Source organism: Drosophila elegans, unplaced genomic scaffold (assembly GCF_018152505.1).
Source record: "Drosophila elegans isolate 14027-0461.03 unplaced genomic scaffold, ASM1815250v1 contig_814, whole genome shotgun sequence".
NCBI lineage: Eukaryota > Metazoa > Arthropoda > Insecta > Diptera > Drosophilidae > Drosophila > Drosophila elegans.
This window is the reverse complement of record NW_024546167.1, coordinates 4,947,285-4,964,919: the sequence shown is the minus strand read 5'-3', so window position 1 is coordinate 4,964,919 and position 17,635 is coordinate 4,947,285. Positions and strand designations below refer to the sequence as shown.

Sequence of the window (17,635 nt, the reverse complement as noted above, 5' to 3'; positions counted from 1 at the left end):
GGCGGGGGGAGGGGAATATTTTATGGCCCGACAAAAGACAGGCCACCGCACAGAGATGACCGACTTCATCATCCACAAAGCTGGCGCCTCGGGCGCAAATTTCAATGCGTTTCAAGCATAAAATAAATGTCCACTAAAAATGTCCCTGGCATTGTTGTTGCCGTCCTTGGGGGCGTGGCTGAAATGGGCAGCCAGGCGGAGGACTAACAAAAAAGATGACGGTTGGGGAGACTTAGAGGCGTTTCGTACACCAAAAACATATGCTAAGCTGTTTTTTGATTTCACTTTCGGTGATATCTGCAGATTGGTACATTTTAGTTATTTACAAATATTTACATGTACATTTATTATATAAAAAGTGTTAAAAAAAACAGTTTATATATAAAAATATGAAATTTATGTTGTTAAATATGCATATTTATTTGTTCATCTCTAGTCATCAAGGTAGTTTTTTGTTAGTTTCCAATTAAAATCCTTTCAGACTCGGAAACTGTTTATACTAAAAAAAAATAATAACAAAGTATTTAAACATAATTTTCTATATTTTTTTTTCAATTCCAAACATATAATTATTTTGAAGCTCTAACTTTTATCTGAGTGTCATGCCCAGTTCTCGAACAAGTCTCAAGGACATGTTCATGGCTGACTGCCTCGGAATTCTGACTGAACTGGACCGAACTGAGCTGGCCCAAATCGCTGCAAGTGCTTTTAAGTCGTTGTCAAATGCAAAGAGCACAATAATTCAAATTTATGACGCGCAATTGTGCTCACACACTTTTCCTGCGCCGCCGCCTGCCCCGCGGCCCCTCGATTTCGTCCTTTTCGCAAGCATAAATAAAGTAAAACTTGGAACGTGCGTCCAGCTGAGTGGGCGGTGGCTCGTCATGGAGTATGTAAATTTAGTGGCCCAGAGAAGGAGAATGGAAGCGTAAAAATTTTATAATTTGTGGCTCTCTCACTGAACAATTATTTCAGTCCTTCGCCGTGCGGTTCTTTGGAATCTGGGATAGGTGAGGTCGCAAGAAAGTGAAGCTGTTGGAAAATTATCTGCTTTTGATTTACGGACTTTGTTGGACGCAGTCGTAAAATCTGGTAAAGCCTACGTCGGACAATTTCGGATTTGGTGATTTGGCATTGGCTTTTGTGGCGAGTGATAATAAAATTGGGACACCAAAAAGTTGATCTAGATTTGAGCTAATGCTTTAATTTTCAATGGTTAGGAAACCTTTAGTACATGAAGGACTTGAATGCGTAATGAAATATAGAACTACCGTTGTTGTTCGGATTTTCATTAATTTTATATCAACGGAATTCTACAAATTGCATATTTATTTAATTGCTTCAAATAAATCCCGAAATAAAAGCTAGACAAGAAATGGGTCATCACAAAAAGTGGACGAAAAACAATAAAAATAGCATTTAGTTTGCTGTGGCATTCAATTAGACTATCAATGGCCGCATATGCCGGATGAAATATCATAAAAAATTATAAAGAAAATATGCACATTTGAACAATTAAAAAGCAATATCTATGGAAACATTTATGGGGCGAGGTGCAAACTATTATTTTGATTCTGTATGTGTTTGCGGATTTATAAACAAATCCCAATGCAAATCAACGACACCGAACAAATTCAGTTTGATTTATATTTATGCTGTTGCAGCAGGCGTAAAAAATCAAACGACAACTGCCAAAAAAAAATAGAATAGTACATAGTAATGCCAAAAGAAACTTTGGTAAAACAAAATGCAAATAATTGCGCTGGGCAAATAAATGAAAACAAATGCATGAGAGAATTCCGCAGTTGTTTGGCACAAAAAAATGGCGGCCACCCAGAAACCAGTACAAACGTTGATTAATACGAGGCCAAATGCATTAGGCCAGCACACATAATTTACGACCGCCTGCCACACAGTCCAACTGTCTATGCATGCACAAACATTTATTTGTTTAATGTATTTTACAGCCATATTTATATGCCGATCGCCTGGATTGCAGATACTGCCCCTGCTGTTGTTACGAGGCATTTATTTCCGATGCCGATGCCGATACGCGGCGTATACGTAATGTGAAATGTTCTGTTTTCACAACTAGAGCAGCAAAAGCAACGCCAGCACGAAACTTGACCAGAATGACAGCTGCACAAACACGACTAAACCATCGATGTCTCTAGGCCAGAACTGCCGACTAGTCCCTGGGTGGCAGATAGTTGATAGCTTTTTTTTGTGGCATACTCTATCTGGTTGGACCCAGAAATCGCTAAATATTTTCGGTCTACTGGTTTGAAAATTCGGTTATTGTCACAAACCGTTTTAGGTTACAGTGTCAATTTCTTTCCCGAAAAACATGGTTCAGAATAGTTGAAAAAAAACAATATACAATTTAAGCCCATAAAACGTGGATACTGTTCTGATAGCTTACAACTTAATTGCAGAAAGTATTTGAAAACTTTATTAGTAGTCACAGTTTTTTTAGCACAGGCCTAAATATTGTTTTGTTTTAGTTCTCAGTAGGCCTTAATTTTCCGAGTACAACAACAACACAATATTTATGAGTGTGTAATAAAGGTTTTTGTTTTTCCTCTGATCTGTAAAACTTAAAAATTTTGTTGTATATCATTTTGTAATATGATTATTTTGTAAAATTATTTTATTATTATTTTTTTATTATGCAATAATTCATGATATTACCGGACTATTGTAAAATTAAGTTTAATCAACAAATTTAAAGTTGTTTAATGTTACTATATCCACTAAGAATATTTTGATGTCCGAACTTTCCAGAACACACGTTTCCTGTTCTTTTAGCTGCACCTGATGTTTGGTTTTTGGGAAAATAGCATTTGACATGCGGGTTCAAAACGTTTGGCAGTCTGCTTGAATTCCTATTTGCGTTGCGTGTGTTTTGCCTGGATCACCTGTCCTCCACTTCCACCTCTGATGCACCTGCCCAATGTCCATTGCCCATTGCCTATTGCCTGGTTGTCAACACCCCGCCGCTCGCGAAAATATTTTTAGCAAGTGAGCAATGGTGGCGACAACGACAACGACAACGACACCGACAACGAAAACCCAAAAAAGATAGACACTAGAACAGGTTCAATTTTGCCAGCAAGCAAAAGGCAATAAGCACAAAACGCAACCAATTGAGTTCGAATGCAAATATTGGGAAACGCGTCGAGGGCAGTCCGGCAGCAAAAACAGCACCAGCAGGTAAAGGGTTGCAGGAATCCAAAGAACCAAAGACCAACGCTCCGAATTGAAATTGAAAAGAATTTCGCGCCATTTAACATTTTTTATAGCAAGCAAGATTCCATTGCAAACAGAAAGCATCAAACGCATATTTTTTTATTGAGTATAGCTTAAGAGGTGTTGTATTTGGACTTAACTATAACTGACATGACAATCATATTTTTTAAAATATTTCATTTGACTTTTGGCTTTTAAAATAAATTAGTTTTTTAACAATTAACTTTTACCACAGCTGAGTTTTGGTATTTGTTTTAAAAATGTATTAATGAATGTATAAATGGTTTAGGGCAAACATTATGTTTTAATTAACCAACAATAACATGGCCTTACAAATATAAAGCTATAAGTCAGTGATTATTTTCCATCAAGTTTTTGTTTACTTACTGCCTTGCAGCAATTGACAAAAATATATTTGCGCTGCCATTCAATACTTGCCTTAGGTTGATGCGTCCTGTCATACTATTATTATTTAAATTGGCCAGTGTGCAATTTCACAATTCAATGCCCAATGGACAGTCGAACTGACAACATAATTTCAGCACATGACAACATTTCTAATGAGAAAAAATCGAACACTCACATACCAGGGCACTCTTTCTTTTGAGGATATAAAACACTTTGCTTTGAGATTGTTTCGAAAATGTGCAGTCCGTATGGGGAATGTGTGTGTTCCAGCGGTTGTCTGCAGTTGTCACTTGGGTGACCAAAGGAAAACTGTCAGAAAGCATATGACAAACATTTGTCGTCGACCGACAAGCCCAGAAATGAGCCAGGAAAATAGAAAAACAAACTAGCATTCTGTATGCATATCAAACAAAATTTATATTTCCGTGAAAAAAACGAAAGAAGCGGAACGATATAAACGGAAAATGCTTTAGGGAAGTGCGTCCTGCGTCCTGCGCTCTGTCACTCTGTCCTCTGCTCCACATTTAGTCATCCTCGCTGACATCCAGGATGGTCTTAAAGGCGAAGGGCTCAAAGGCGTAACCAGCGCCCTCATAGAACTTGCTCATGAACTCCACCCTGACAAAAAAAGGTTGGTAGGTTAGACTGTGTCTGAAAAAACGTTATGTGATTAATCCAATCTCACCAATGCAAACGCAATGTGTGCAGGAAGGCCGAGAGTCCTTCGATGAGCACCAGGATGCCAACTGTGAGCAGTGCCCACGCCCCAAAGAATACGTAGATGAGAACGCCTCCAATGTAGCTGTCGTATTTGAAGCCCATGGAAAACACCATGTTCCACAGCACTTCGGAGAGCTCTGCAAAAATGGGAAATCAAACGATATTCGTTAGATAATTTTTAATGGTAAATATATTTGTTATCCTATCATTTAACCATATTTATGATACTAGAAATTATAAATTGGTGACACGCTTAATTGCGTCAAATCGTAAATGTTAAACGCTTTATTACTATTTCGAATTTCCCTACGCGTTGCATGCCATCTATATCCAAACTTTATGTTATCTTATAAACTCTACAACAAACTTATATAATTAAATATGACACTATTAAATTGTGTTTCTATCTTTTTGTTTATTATATCATAAAATTTAATAGGTTTGAAAAAGAAATGGAATGGAACCGAAAGCGGGTTATGGGAAATTTAAGTCTGTTTTCGGTTGCTTTGGTATATTTAGCTTTTTAGTTTTTTCGATGTTATTTATTCGGTTTAAATAGTTATGATATTAAATTATAAATTATTCAAATTATTTATGCTTGGAATATTTAAACTGGGATATAAAAGTTTAAATAAGAAAATAATAAAATTTTTTAAAAATTTTCTTTAGGCTGTTTTTGAAACTAATATTAATATCTGCAAATGTCATTTAACTTAGATTAAATGCTTGAAATAAAAAAGGAACTATTTTAAACCTAATGTTTTTATTATATATATATTTTAATATAACTACCTTGTAATTAAATACGCATTGTATATAAGATTGTAATTAAATATTTAATTTAAATATTATTAAAATAAACTCAATAGTCAGATATTCAATATTACTACTCCATTATTTTATCAGGTCTAATACAAATGATATTTTGGTGTGAATATAATGAAATACAAAGACTTACGTGCATGAGCCAGGGACAGGGCCCACAGTCGGAGGTACGAGGCCGTGTGGGAAACCGTGCTCAGGACATACTCGATGGTGTGGATGGCCTGGTGGATGAAGATCTCGCCCATGGCGTCGTCATCGCCGTGACCCTCGCCTCCTCCGCCCTGCGGCTTTGGGGGCGGGGCTCCGCTAATTTTGCGCTTCAACAAGATATACAGGGGCTTGCCCAGGAGCATCCAGGGAATGCAGATGATGGCGATGATGACGAACACCTGCTGGATGGACTTCTGGCCCTCGAACATGAACTCCTTGCACGGCTCCGGGGTTTCCTGGCTGCCCTGCAGGATCATATTGATGAACAGGATCAGGATGGACGGAGCACAGGCCGGCGAAAGGGGTCCTTCCACCGTGTCGTTATAGGTGACCCACTTGAAGAACATCATGAAGACCATGTAGCCGAACAGCAGCATAAGGAACAGAACTTGGGGCAGGAACTCCAGGAAGATGCTGGCGTACTTCTTGTAGTAGGCAAAGTTTACCACCGACATGGTCACTCCGAAGATCATGTGCACCACGCCCACAATGATTGACAGCTTCATTTTGAAAGTGTTCAAGAAGATGATCTTGTTGTCGGCCAACTGCCAAATAGGATCCATGCCGAAGGGGTATGTCTTGTAGACCGTGTCGTTGGGCCGCAGCGTGATGTACTTCAGAGCGGGGTCCTCGACCGTGTCCCTGGTGTAGTTCATATGCCAGGCGGAGCCGAAAATGTTCATCGACTTGGAGAACACGTCGTTGTAGATGAAACCCGTGTAGATGGAGAAGATGCCCATCAGCAGGATGATGTACCGCCCGCCGAAGAATATGTTGAAGATCTCCTCCTTGATCGAGGCCAGTTGCTTTTCCTTGATGATCAGCCAGGAGGCGAAGAGCAGCAGGATCAGGCCGTGTCCCAAGTCACCGAACATCACGGCGAACAGGAAGGGGAACGTGATGCAGGCGTAAAGCGCCGGATTCACTTCCCTGTACGAGGCCATGCCATACGAGTCGACCAGGTTCTGGAAGCCATTGGTGAACTTATTGGTTCGCGTGTAGGTGGGCGGCATCTCGTTCGTCTCGATGACGTTCATGAACGCCGGTATGGAGCTCTCCGAGACCTTGGAGGCTCGAGCCAGGGCCTCTTGAACGGTGGCTATGTCGTTGGTGGGCACCCAGCCCTCGCCAATCAGACACTTGCCCGTCACATCCGGATTGAAGAAGTTGAGGATGTGGTAGATGGCCTTCATTTTGCGCACCATGATCGACCAGCGAGGCAAATGCTTGGAAGCTGAGTTCAAGACCCGGCTGCGATGATCGGCACTCTGGCTGAGGACCAGCTTGAGGTCCTCCAGACGGACATTCACATCCTTGATCATCTCTAGCCGCTCGGCATGTGCGCTGGGACAGGGATAAACGGCGGCATGATAGCCCGTGCAGACCTTCTTGATCCTCTGCTTCAGCTGCTCTCCCTGGAAGAAGGCCACAAACACGGTTTTGAGCACTGGTCTTCCGGTCTCCTCGTCCTCCACCAGGCCATCGATGTCGGCCCGCCGCAGGAAGATGTTGCCCCTGGAAATGCGCCACAGCATCCGCTCGAAGCTGAAGAATCGCTCCAGCTTGATGACACCGGCCACAAAGGCCAGCTGGCCCCGTTGGGCGGCACCCGGCGCCTGAGTCGGATCCTCGGGGTCCAGCCTGCGGTTGGAGTCCAGGTTGATGACCTCTTGGTCGGAGAAAAAGCCCTCGGTGTTCACCAGCACGCTCTTCAGCTCCTGCATGTGCCGGAAGTTGGCGGCCAGACTGGCCCCATTGGCAGACATTTCGCGCAGCTCATTGTCGGTCTTCTCCAGCTGTGCCTCCAGGTCGACGGCCTCGCGCGGATTCGGGGCACTTGGTTCCTCCTCTGGCTTCAGCACAGGCACGTCCACCTCGTCCTTCTTCATCTCGGACTCCACGAACCGCAGGCGACGCTCCATGTCATCGCATCGCCGCACCTCAGTCACGTACTTGCGCTGGAAGGCACTGACCTCGTCATTGAGATCGCGGAACTGGACACATCCACTCTCGCCCAGCTCGGCAATTGAGGCGTATGCCGCCTCCGGCTGGATGAACAGCTGGCACAGGGCCATCTTCTCGCTGCGGAACATATCACCCATCTTCGAACCGAGGGCCTATTACTGCAAATAAATAGTTTTGATTAGATCTTAGAACTAGAGTAATCAGAATAATTAGAAGAAGGAGTTTTATTAAACCCAAGTAAATAGGAATTTTAATTTTGTTTCATGCCCTAAAATTCAAAAAAAAAACAAATTCGGTCTTCTATATTTATTGACCATGTAGCTTTAAAAAAAATATAAAATATTTACTAAAGTTCGTTGCTCATTTGCTTAGAATAATGACTTATTTATTGCAAGTAAAGTCTGCTTTTCAAACTATGTATATTAAGCAATTTTTTTATTACCAAGTAAGGCATGTGATCAAACGTAATAATAGTCACCAAAATTTCCACTTCAGATAAAAAGGTTATTACCCATGAAATTAATTTATAACCACTTGTCAGTATGATTGAGAAACTTAGAAATAATTGAGGCCGGAATAGTAAACAGAAACTTTAAAAATTTTAATGTACTCTGTTAAAACAAATGCATTCTATTAAAATAAAAATATTGACATATTGAATACTTAAATGTCCAAATGTGACCCACATTCGTAATCTGTTAGGTTAATGAGTTGTTTTGACGACCTTTAATGGGTTTTGCCGTCTGTCAAAGGGTTTCAACACTGTTGATTCAACTGACGCACATTGTTTATGGTCGGTCCACTTCAATGCAGTGCCTGCCAATGTCGCAATCAATCACCTAAGTGGAACTCAACGATTCAGAACAGAACAGAACGCAGCCGAAGCGTGCAGATTAGATTAGGGATTGGACTGGCTCGTCCATCGAGATCGCTTCGGTTGTTATCTAGTGGCATTCGGGCCCTATCTGGAGTGGGCTTTGAGCGCATTAATAATTTGAAATTATTAACAATTACCGGCAATCACTCGGTTTATAAATAAGCCCCGAAAACCTAGTTTATTGCACTATACGCTTATTACCCGCCCAGGACCTGTGCAATGTCTTCTGATAACCGTTTTGGGCGGGCCAGATTACAGATATTTATGGTAAAACCACTGCCTGGCTGTGATTTCGTTCCGCCCGCCTGTCCGGCCATAAAATCATGATTGACTCTCGCTCTCGACTGACTGATAAAAAGACGCGCAGTCTGTGGCCTCACTTCACCTTTTTTTTTGATAGTTTCGGCTTGTCACAGATACCAGAGATTTGATTTACCGCGGCGGGAAGTGAGTACGAAGTATATTATCGGAATTGTGGAATTGAATGGAATGCTTGTTGATTTCTTAATTGCTCCATAAATTGTCGAATTGGTAGAGGAAAACAGAGTTCAAGAGTTATGCAACGTATCCAAAAAGATTAAGATTAATTGGAGTGAATGTTTATTTTTAGTCCTTTCTTACTTTTAATTTAGCCCGAAACTAATTTTTGAACATTTAGTTTCAACAGCTATTTAATTGGATTAAACATAAATTTTATTATTAGTATCAACACTTTTTATTTAATTCATCACAGAATGTCAAGTTGAAATTCTTGTTCTGCAGTGGAATAAATCAAATTAGAGTTAAGATATAAAGACTAAGTTGCGAGTTGTCCCACAGCAGTTTTTAATAATTCATATTAATTTGAATATAAATTGCTAGGTGAAATGCAATTGAACCTGAAATGTTGAGCTCATTTCTACTGACAGGAAGACAACGTATTCCTGCACAAACGGTTTATAGAATTGATTAAGTGCTGGTCGTTTGGCTATGCCGATGGCATCGATGGATAAATCAGTGCAGGAGCGAGCCTTTCCGCTTTAGTTTTGTACATCAATCGTAGCCATAAATCTGCGCTGAGCCCAGACAATTGTCTTTAAGTTGGCCATAAATCTTTGGGGGCAGAACTTTACGCAAATGTCTGATTAGCGGATAGCCAATGCCCATTCCCAGTTGTAGTTCCCGCTGGTTTATGTCCGCAATCATGGGTTCACTGGGGATTGCGCTTTGGATTGCAGGCGAAGTTACGGGGCTCATTAAGAAATCCGTTCGTGGGCCGTAAAAATATTATCGACAACGCAATCGGCCGTGTGGCAAATTTCAACTTGACGTTTGAGTGGTTCAATTTGCTCGCCCCACATGATCCATCACGTGCTCTGACGTCACAGGGCAATTATGGGGCCATATAGTGAATATAAAACATTTAATAGCTCCAAATGGAAATCGATGTTTATAATGTTAGCGAGTGATTATCGGGAACCAATTAAGATACGTTATCGTAGAAGAAATTACCATTAAGTCTAATGCAATTTTGAATAATTTTGTGGGGAGCAGTTTTTTTTTTAACTTTTCATTTCGAATGGAAACATTTAATTTATGGCCATTTACGGCTTATCTCTGCCAACATTGATAACCTCGCGTTGTTAACCCTAAGGTAGCTAATAATAATTAAACTAACACGCGCATTGCCAACGTGGCGTATGCGTATTGCAAATGGCATGAAATATACACAAGCGTTTTGACCAAAATTTATGTAAGCAATACACATTTTAGTCCTTCAAGGACACTTTCGATTTGAGTCACGACACTTACACTAAAGCAGCAAAAATGTAACCAGTGGGTGATTGCTAATTGTTTCGCGACCTGCCACCTCGGCGGAGCAGAAAGAACTGTGCGATCGCCTAAGAACCGTCGAGCTCCATGGCCAATTAGACTGGGGCTAATCTAAACAACACACCCATACTCTCGCCAAAACGCGGCTAAATGCCATGGGAGAGCGCTGCATAATCTTTGTGCCCACACTTTTTATCACACACTCAGAACCACTTTGCGATTGTGTCCCGCTGAACAGTCCGCAGAACAGAACGCCTTTGATGGACGATGGCTTATCGCCGGTCAGCGAAGGTAATCGTAATCGTAATCGGCGGGTAACCAAAACCCAATTATGGCAGTCCACTCCCCGATTACTGGTCACTTTTCTTGTGGCTATTTCCCAGCGCATTATCAATGATTGAGTGTAAGCACGAGTTGGCCAACGCCACAAAATTCCATTACCTGATTGACACTATTCGGGCGGGTCGCTGGTGTTGCAACAATATGACACCCGCTGATATAGCACTGCCACTGCTGCAGAGTTTATTAAGGACCCACCACCAACTGATGATGGACGGAGTGATCCATCAATCATCGGCAAAATCGGATTGACAGTCGTACATACGGTGATAGCTCCCCCAATTGGTTAAATAAGATATCTATAATAAAAAGTGAGATATAAGATCTCCAACTTAGCATTTTTAATTATTGTACACAATATTTAAACTATAATACCTTACATTTAAGTAAAATAATAATAATAATTGGTTTCCGTGTTTTGAAATTAAAACAGTATAAATTTAAACTTAAAAATCCTTGTGTGTAAAATAAAATGGGCAATTTTATAAAATAGGGGTGCATAAAAAATAATTTTGTTGGAATACAATTTCAAAAGAAGAAAACTTATGAACCTTTAAAATGCGCAATACCCAGGCAAACAGAATTGCTCCCAAGTGTAAAAAAATGTCCAAAACTATGTTATCTTGGAACTATTTTCTTAGTTTATTTTAGAACAAATTTTGGTAAAAGATTATTTAATATAAATACCAAGAAATTTATTTATTACACAGAAAGTATACGTCATTATTCTTAATCCAACATAAAATTATAAAGTGCTTTGTGAAATGGATTTAAATATTTATATTTGTGACTTTGAAAAATAAATGTAGTCCTTTCCTGGGACTTGAAGCTTTACAGGGCCATCTTCAACAATTTTCACTGGTCTTAACCAGCTTATCTCCTGCTGGGAGTCGCACCTCGCAAAGCTGAACCCCACCTGTGTAATACGCTGGGATTACTCAAAGATTCCTGCCACGACGTGTGAAGGGAAGGCTGCCTGGCAGCCTTATGTCTGCTCAATTGGTATTAGTCCCCGAGTCAAGTGCTTTGTTTATCAGCCGCGTTCTCTGGAAACCGACTTAAGTACGCCGGTCCTATCGTGAGTCACGTGCTCTGGTTGGTATGGCAACGTTTGATTAACAGAGCACATGATTCATTAGAAATAATTCGCAAATTCACTCTCCAATTTATGGCCCCTAAAACTCTGATACTAAACTATTGCCAAGCAAAAGCAAATTTTGAATAGGAAAACGAAACATTTTAACTTAAAGGTCATTATTGGCATTAAAATTTTTAGTGTTATTTATTATTGTATTTAGTATTGATGAATACTAAATATTTTGAAATTTCTAAATTACCAAAGAGAAAACTGGAAAAAATGTATATTAACTATTCTCATTAACTATTTCTAATTCATAGACTTTTCATTGACTTATAAACACATATCTTATCCGAAATCGCAGTTATAATAAATGATTGTCATTAAATATTATACCCAAATCTTATTTTAGACTTGATTTCAAGATTGTCTATATTGGTTTATCTGGTTTATCAATGATTCCCTATAAATTACGCGTATAATTGGTATTCCGCCCATTTGAGTTCCGTCCCTATATTAAGTAATGTTGACTTCTGAAAATTCGGATTTTTTATATTATTTAGAAAAAATTAGATGGTCTGCGGACGTCATTTAGTATTATCTTTCTCATAGATGACGCAGATCCCTGGGAACTGCATTAAGTGTGTAATTAGTATAATTTTGGTTTCCACTTGAATGATAAGCTGCGTTTTTGCTTTGGTCCGCATATGATAAGCGACCACCTGCCAGTCGGTGGTCATTACAGGGCTTGCTAATTAAAAATTTCTACCTAATGAGCTTAAGCATCTCAATTTATGCTATTTAAATTAGCTCAAATGCACTTTTTTCACACACGCACACATGGAAAGGGGCGAACAACGGGGGGAGACCACGAATAAATCGCATTCAACTTTAAGCTGCAACAACATAATCATCCTCGTGGCACGGCTCCTAATGCCACATAATGATGCTGATAATGGCCATCAGTTAGCGAGTGTGTGTGAGTGAGTTTGTTGCCAAGCACAGAGAGGATGAAAAAGGAGTTTAGCTGCCAGCACGTTCAACTTTTCGCTGTTGCACATTAAATGGGGTACGGACTGGGGGCCATGTGTTCGACCCTCACTATCGGCTAATGTGCGTCACCATTCCGTCTGCTCTGCGCCAAAAACTGCAGTTAAAACGAAAGTAGAAAAGCACTATAAAAAAAAAACGGGAAGAAAAAGCTAGCTTCTGTGAGACAAAGTTTATATTCCATTGCAGTAATAATAAAAGAAATTAGTCAATAAACTGATTTCTAAACATTTTTAAATACTCTGTTCATTTACACGTTACCTACAACGTAGGAATAGTGCCGAAATTTTCATAAAGCTACTTCTCTTTTTTAAATTTTAATTTGAAACGTGTCTATGCCGAATTTTGGTTTCAAATTTTGGCTTCTCTTACAGAAAAAATGTTGTTACCAAAAATTGGAAGTCATACAAATTTTGTTCCGATTTTTAATAAACTCCACTTGTGCACGGTCTTTTTTCACAGTGTGCAATTTCCCGGAGTATTTCGGGACTTCAGCCGACTGGTTTCTGCCATGGCCAATAAGTAAGTTGTTGCGTGCGGTACTCTGGATTAGTCTAATGCCCATATGGACGAGTTGCAACAAAATGGCCTGCGGTGTAAGAGCTTTTTGGTCCGGTCTGCACAAACGTGCAGCCAATTCGATTCTGATGTGTTTACGAACGAAAAGTGCAAATCTGCCCCGTTTTATGTACGGATTGGCCGTTGCAATTGCAGTTCCATTGGCAATCGCCGGCTCGTTATCTTTAGTGATTCTTGGTCGGGTTTTATTGTGGGTAAACACATGCCGGGAATGGAATTTCGTGTGTATACTGGGCTGGTGATTCAGAACTCTCGTAAGACGGTGGCTTATCAGTGGGTTATCTTTTATGGCTGTGGCTTATCATCTACTTACTCTTGATTAAACAATTAGGTAGTGTGTGCCCTTGATTTATGCTCGACTATAAAACCTGAATAAAATTCAATTAACAGTTTAAGTTCGTTTTAATTTTGTTTGCCTTATGCTTTGGCCATTTTCCGCTTTGTTTTCATGTTTGCTCATGGCACTCAACTATGCTGGCAAGTGTTCAAGTGTTGCCTCTTGATGGCTCGTAAAATAAAAACTAATGCTAAATAAATAAAAATGGGCTCAAATGAAATTAAAGAACCCAAGCAAAAAAGAACAATCAGCACGATTACCAACTACCAAAAAGAGAGTTCACCTCGACCTTCCCCACCCATGACCATGCCCCTGCCACCCACCCTTAGCCACGCCCCCATTGCCCCTTTGCTCAAGGGTGCCCAAAAGTATGCCACGTAAAATTTAACATTAACAGCAGCCGTGGCAGCAACGTCATTTCGTATTTATTGTATTACCTTTGTCAGCATATCTAACATTTATTTTTTGTTCCGCCGCTCTTTCGGGTGATGTTTAATACTTATTATTTTTTGTAGCTACCGGGGGGCTTTAGTGTTATTACCTCGCCTCGTTTTTTTCGTTTTTTCGTTGTTTTGTTTTCCATTCAAGATGAAAAAATCCAATTTTCTGCTTAAAGCATTTTCATAATGCCAAAGCCCCAAAAAGCACCCCCTCTCGAAAATCCCCCAGCGAAAAGGGTTCAGCTATTGTCGCTGTTGCCGTGATGCTTTTCACTTTTGTTCCGCAATAATGTACGTAATTTGTTCTGAAATGAGAATGTGTGAAAATGTTGGAAAAACCATCGCTAATATTCCCTGCCACATGCGAAATGATATACGGCTGTGGCTAAAACAATGTTAAGGTTTGCAAAACAATTGTGGCCAGTCTAGACAATGAAATGTTGTTGTTTTTGTGTTTATTTGGAATTACAAATGGTTTTGCGCGAGTGGTTAAAAATAAGCGATATGCTATGGGTTTTCATTTCATTTATTTTTGAAAACTTTAATTGCTCAGTATTTCTTATCTACTTACCTATTTACTTTAAATTTACTTTAAGGGCAAAGAAGATGAACATAAAAATATAAAACACAAAATTTGTCAATTTAGTTAGTTGAAAAATATTAGGAATGAAAAAATTCCCTTGGGGTCTTTTTTAACAATTTGATACATTGCTGCTTGTGTTTCAATGAGCTCTTTCTTAAATGAAATTTCAGTGTCTGTTCCATTTTTTTTAACAAGACTGTGGCAATGGCAGCCGCAGTGACAACTGTGAGTCCCAACTCGCTCACCTGGTGTCACCTGCCCCAAACACTGACAATTATGGGCATTGTTACGAGTATTACTCATACGCCGCGTTGTGCGCCAGCTCAACTGCAATGCATATCAGTTTGGAATTATGCAGGGGAAAAAAGGAAGAGCAAACCGAGTGGGGGCATAAAGCCGAGCTGCGTCATGTCGTGCATAAAAGTCAACTGTTGCGTTTCCCCTCGCCACTCAGCTGGTTTAAACAATGGCACAAATATCATCGTAGTGGTTCCTGTGAGTCTGCCGTGCTTGTCTCATTTTGCTCGGTGCTGCGTATGCTCAACTATATTATATGATTATTTTTTATTTTCATTTTCATTGTTATGGCTGAAGTGTTATGGGCCAGCCTGTTGCTCATGTATGCCATGTACATTGTCTAAATTGAATTATAAAACAGATCGGCATGATGACTGCGGCGCAACAAAGAAAAATAACCGTCCCAAAATACTTTCCCATTATTACTTACAATAAAAAATGGTTGAAAACATCATGGTTTTTATACCTTATATATTTATACAACTTCAGAATATATGCTGCCAAAATAATAAAGCATATCTTTACAATTTATTATGACCAAATTTTAAAAGATTCCTGCGAAGAGCAATAATTCCTTCTGCAGACAACATTGTATTAATTGCGATTTTAAGCCGTCTTTTCTTAACAATGGCTCGAAAACAATTGGGCACTGCAGTTCCATCGATAAAATTGAATTTTCCTAAAAAAATCTTCAAAAGCAAGCGTCATTGATTTGGGCCAAGACCCCTTCGTCAACCAATCCCTTTATTTTCCCCTTTCCAATGACAACTTCCCGCCAGGCCACGAGCCTGACATCCTCGGGACATGGCAAAATATCCTGGAGCCGCCACCGACACGTTGCCAATTCGCTGTGCATCCCTTTGGCACAACAACAACAACTTTCAAAAGAAATTCGGGAAAATAATAAAAAACAAGAAGGAAAGCAAAAGTCGGTAGGCCAAAGTTAGTATACTCTTGCGGTTATAAAAATAATAATTATAGTAAAATATTTCATATAATTTTTATGCTTCTAAAAGAGGCATTAAACTTAAATAAAAATTTGACTAAAATTAAAAATTATAAACATATGTATTATATTTTGAATTTTTAAAATAAATATATATTTCGATTAATATAAAATGTCTATTTGTTGAAAAGCCAGTTTTGAACAATTTATGTTTTGTAATAATAAATAAATTAACCTAACATAATAATAGTATATAATACCGTTTTCCTATAATCTATTTGCTAAAGAAAAAAAAACTGGAAGATGCTAAGATTGAGAAGAATATCTTGCATAAATTTATCTTGAAATTTTACGTAAATTTATTTGCATTACTAATTCATTCTCAAAATACCCCTTCTTATTACATACCACTCTGAAAGAAGATCGACGTTCCTGGTGAAAAATCCTCTGACTGAAATCAAAACATTCCTTGCAAGGGTATAAAAACATTGAAGCCATGCTAAAAGTTTCGTCACAAGGTCGACCACCCTAGAGCCAAAAGGTTAGCCTATACCTATTGGGGTTGCGAGTTTTGGGAACGCTTCAAAATTGGTTTTATTTGAATTAAATTTTATTTTATTTCAATTCATTTTTCGTGGAGAACGTTTGAGGACGGGCGGCGGCGGTCTTCGCTTTCAATTGAATTTGACTGCTGTCAATCACGCGCTGCATACGCTTCACTTGGCTGTAAAATTCAAATTTTATGCTAATTTTACGCAGGACGATCAACGAGTCGCAGGCGTGGCGTGGTTGGTTCTCGTCAAAGGGTTAAATGTGTTAAATATTGATTGGTTCAGACCGTCGATGTGAGTCCCCACGCCACCAATGCGGGCCAGCATAGAAATAGGAACAAAAAAACACTAGACCCCGCTCAAATGACGTTTTAAGCGTGCCCTTAAAAAGAGATTTGTCAACAGTTGCAATGCGGCAGGAGGCGGTGAGAGGAAGGGGCGTGGTAGTACGGGTTGTGGCAGAGCCAGGAGCAAAAACGCCGGAAACTAAACCAGGCCAGATAAGGGAAGAGAATATGTGAGACTGGGAGTTGGGAACGTTAATTTGCCTTTGATTATGCAATGGCAATGCGAGAGCAGCGAAAACAAGAGTTGGCAAATGGAAATCAATGGGGACAAGCTTGCAAAAAAATGTACTTCTCATTTAAAAACTAAAAGATGTTTTCAATGGTTTCTTTAGCTATATTTTATGTGTTTGTTTTACTATCCTTAATGTTAATACTTATTAAAAAGAAACGAGCTTGTATCAAAAAAATAGTTTTTAAGATTTCGTTTTTAACACTAAATTAATCGCTTAATTAAATGATTCGGTGTTTAATAATGAGCGATACAAATAAAGATAAGTACAAATAAATAGTCTTTTTACGCCCATCACTTTAGGCAATACTTTCTCTTTTCCTTTCGAAATCTCACACAATACATCAGCTCTGTAAATATAATATTTTATATATCTTCCCTTCACCCTTATTTAGTCTTTTATTATTTTTTTTTTTGTAATTTATAGTAGCTGCTCTTGTGCTGATGTTGATAAATTGTTGGATGCCAAGGGTTAACTCGGCATCCGGCAGGCAGTTTTTAGTTTTTGTCAAGGTGGGCAGACGAATACCTTGTGTGAAGGTGGCTGCAGATAATCTACAATAATAAATTTATTGGCAACAATTTTTGATTTATTATGCCAAGTGAATAATATAAATAGCTCGCCACCTCTTTCATATATGACACTAATGATGCGGCGCCGGCTTTGACGCTTTACCTTTCCTTTTTTTTTTGGGGGGGGGGAATCCAGCTCAAAGCCTGGATTTTCTCCATTTTCCATCCGTCTTTGTGTGTGGCCAAGAATGTGCAAAAAGTCATAAGAAAAGGATGCCTC

At 39.4% G+C, this 17,635-nt stretch overlaps 1 protein-coding gene across 1 annotated transcript; it reads right to left on the bottom strand.

Moving 5' to 3' along the window:
- Positions 1 to 4,048: 4,048 nt before the first annotated feature.
- LOC108138282 (V-type proton ATPase 116 kDa subunit a1) lies at positions 4,049 to 10,168 on the bottom strand. Its single transcript, XM_017260438.2, has 4 exons — positions 10,046 to 10,168; positions 5,336 to 7,535; positions 4,343 to 4,514; positions 4,049 to 4,275 (listed from the first exon to the last, which is right to left on the bottom strand). Exons 2-4 carry the CDS (start codon positions 7,512 to 7,514, stop codon positions 4,182 to 4,184), a joined length of 2,445 nt encoding a protein of 814 aa, XP_017115927.1. The 5' UTR covers positions 7,515 to 7,535; positions 10,046 to 10,168; the 3' UTR covers positions 4,049 to 4,181.
- Between the last annotated feature and the right edge of the window lie 7,467 nt (positions 10,169 to 17,635).

Coding starts and splice junctions, on each gene's coding strand:
- LOC108138282 (XM_017260438.2), bottom strand. CDS start 7,514: ATGGGTGATATGTTCCGCAGCGAGAAGATGGCCCTGTGCCAGCTGTTC. Junction 4,515..5,335: donor CCTGTCCCTGGCTCATGCAC/GTAAGTCTTTGT, acceptor CCATTTTTGCAG/AGCTCTCCGAAGTGCTGTGG. Junction 4,276..4,342: donor CACACATTGCGTTTGCATTG/GTGAGATTGGAT, acceptor TTTTTTTGTCAG/GGTGGAGTTCATGAGCAAGT.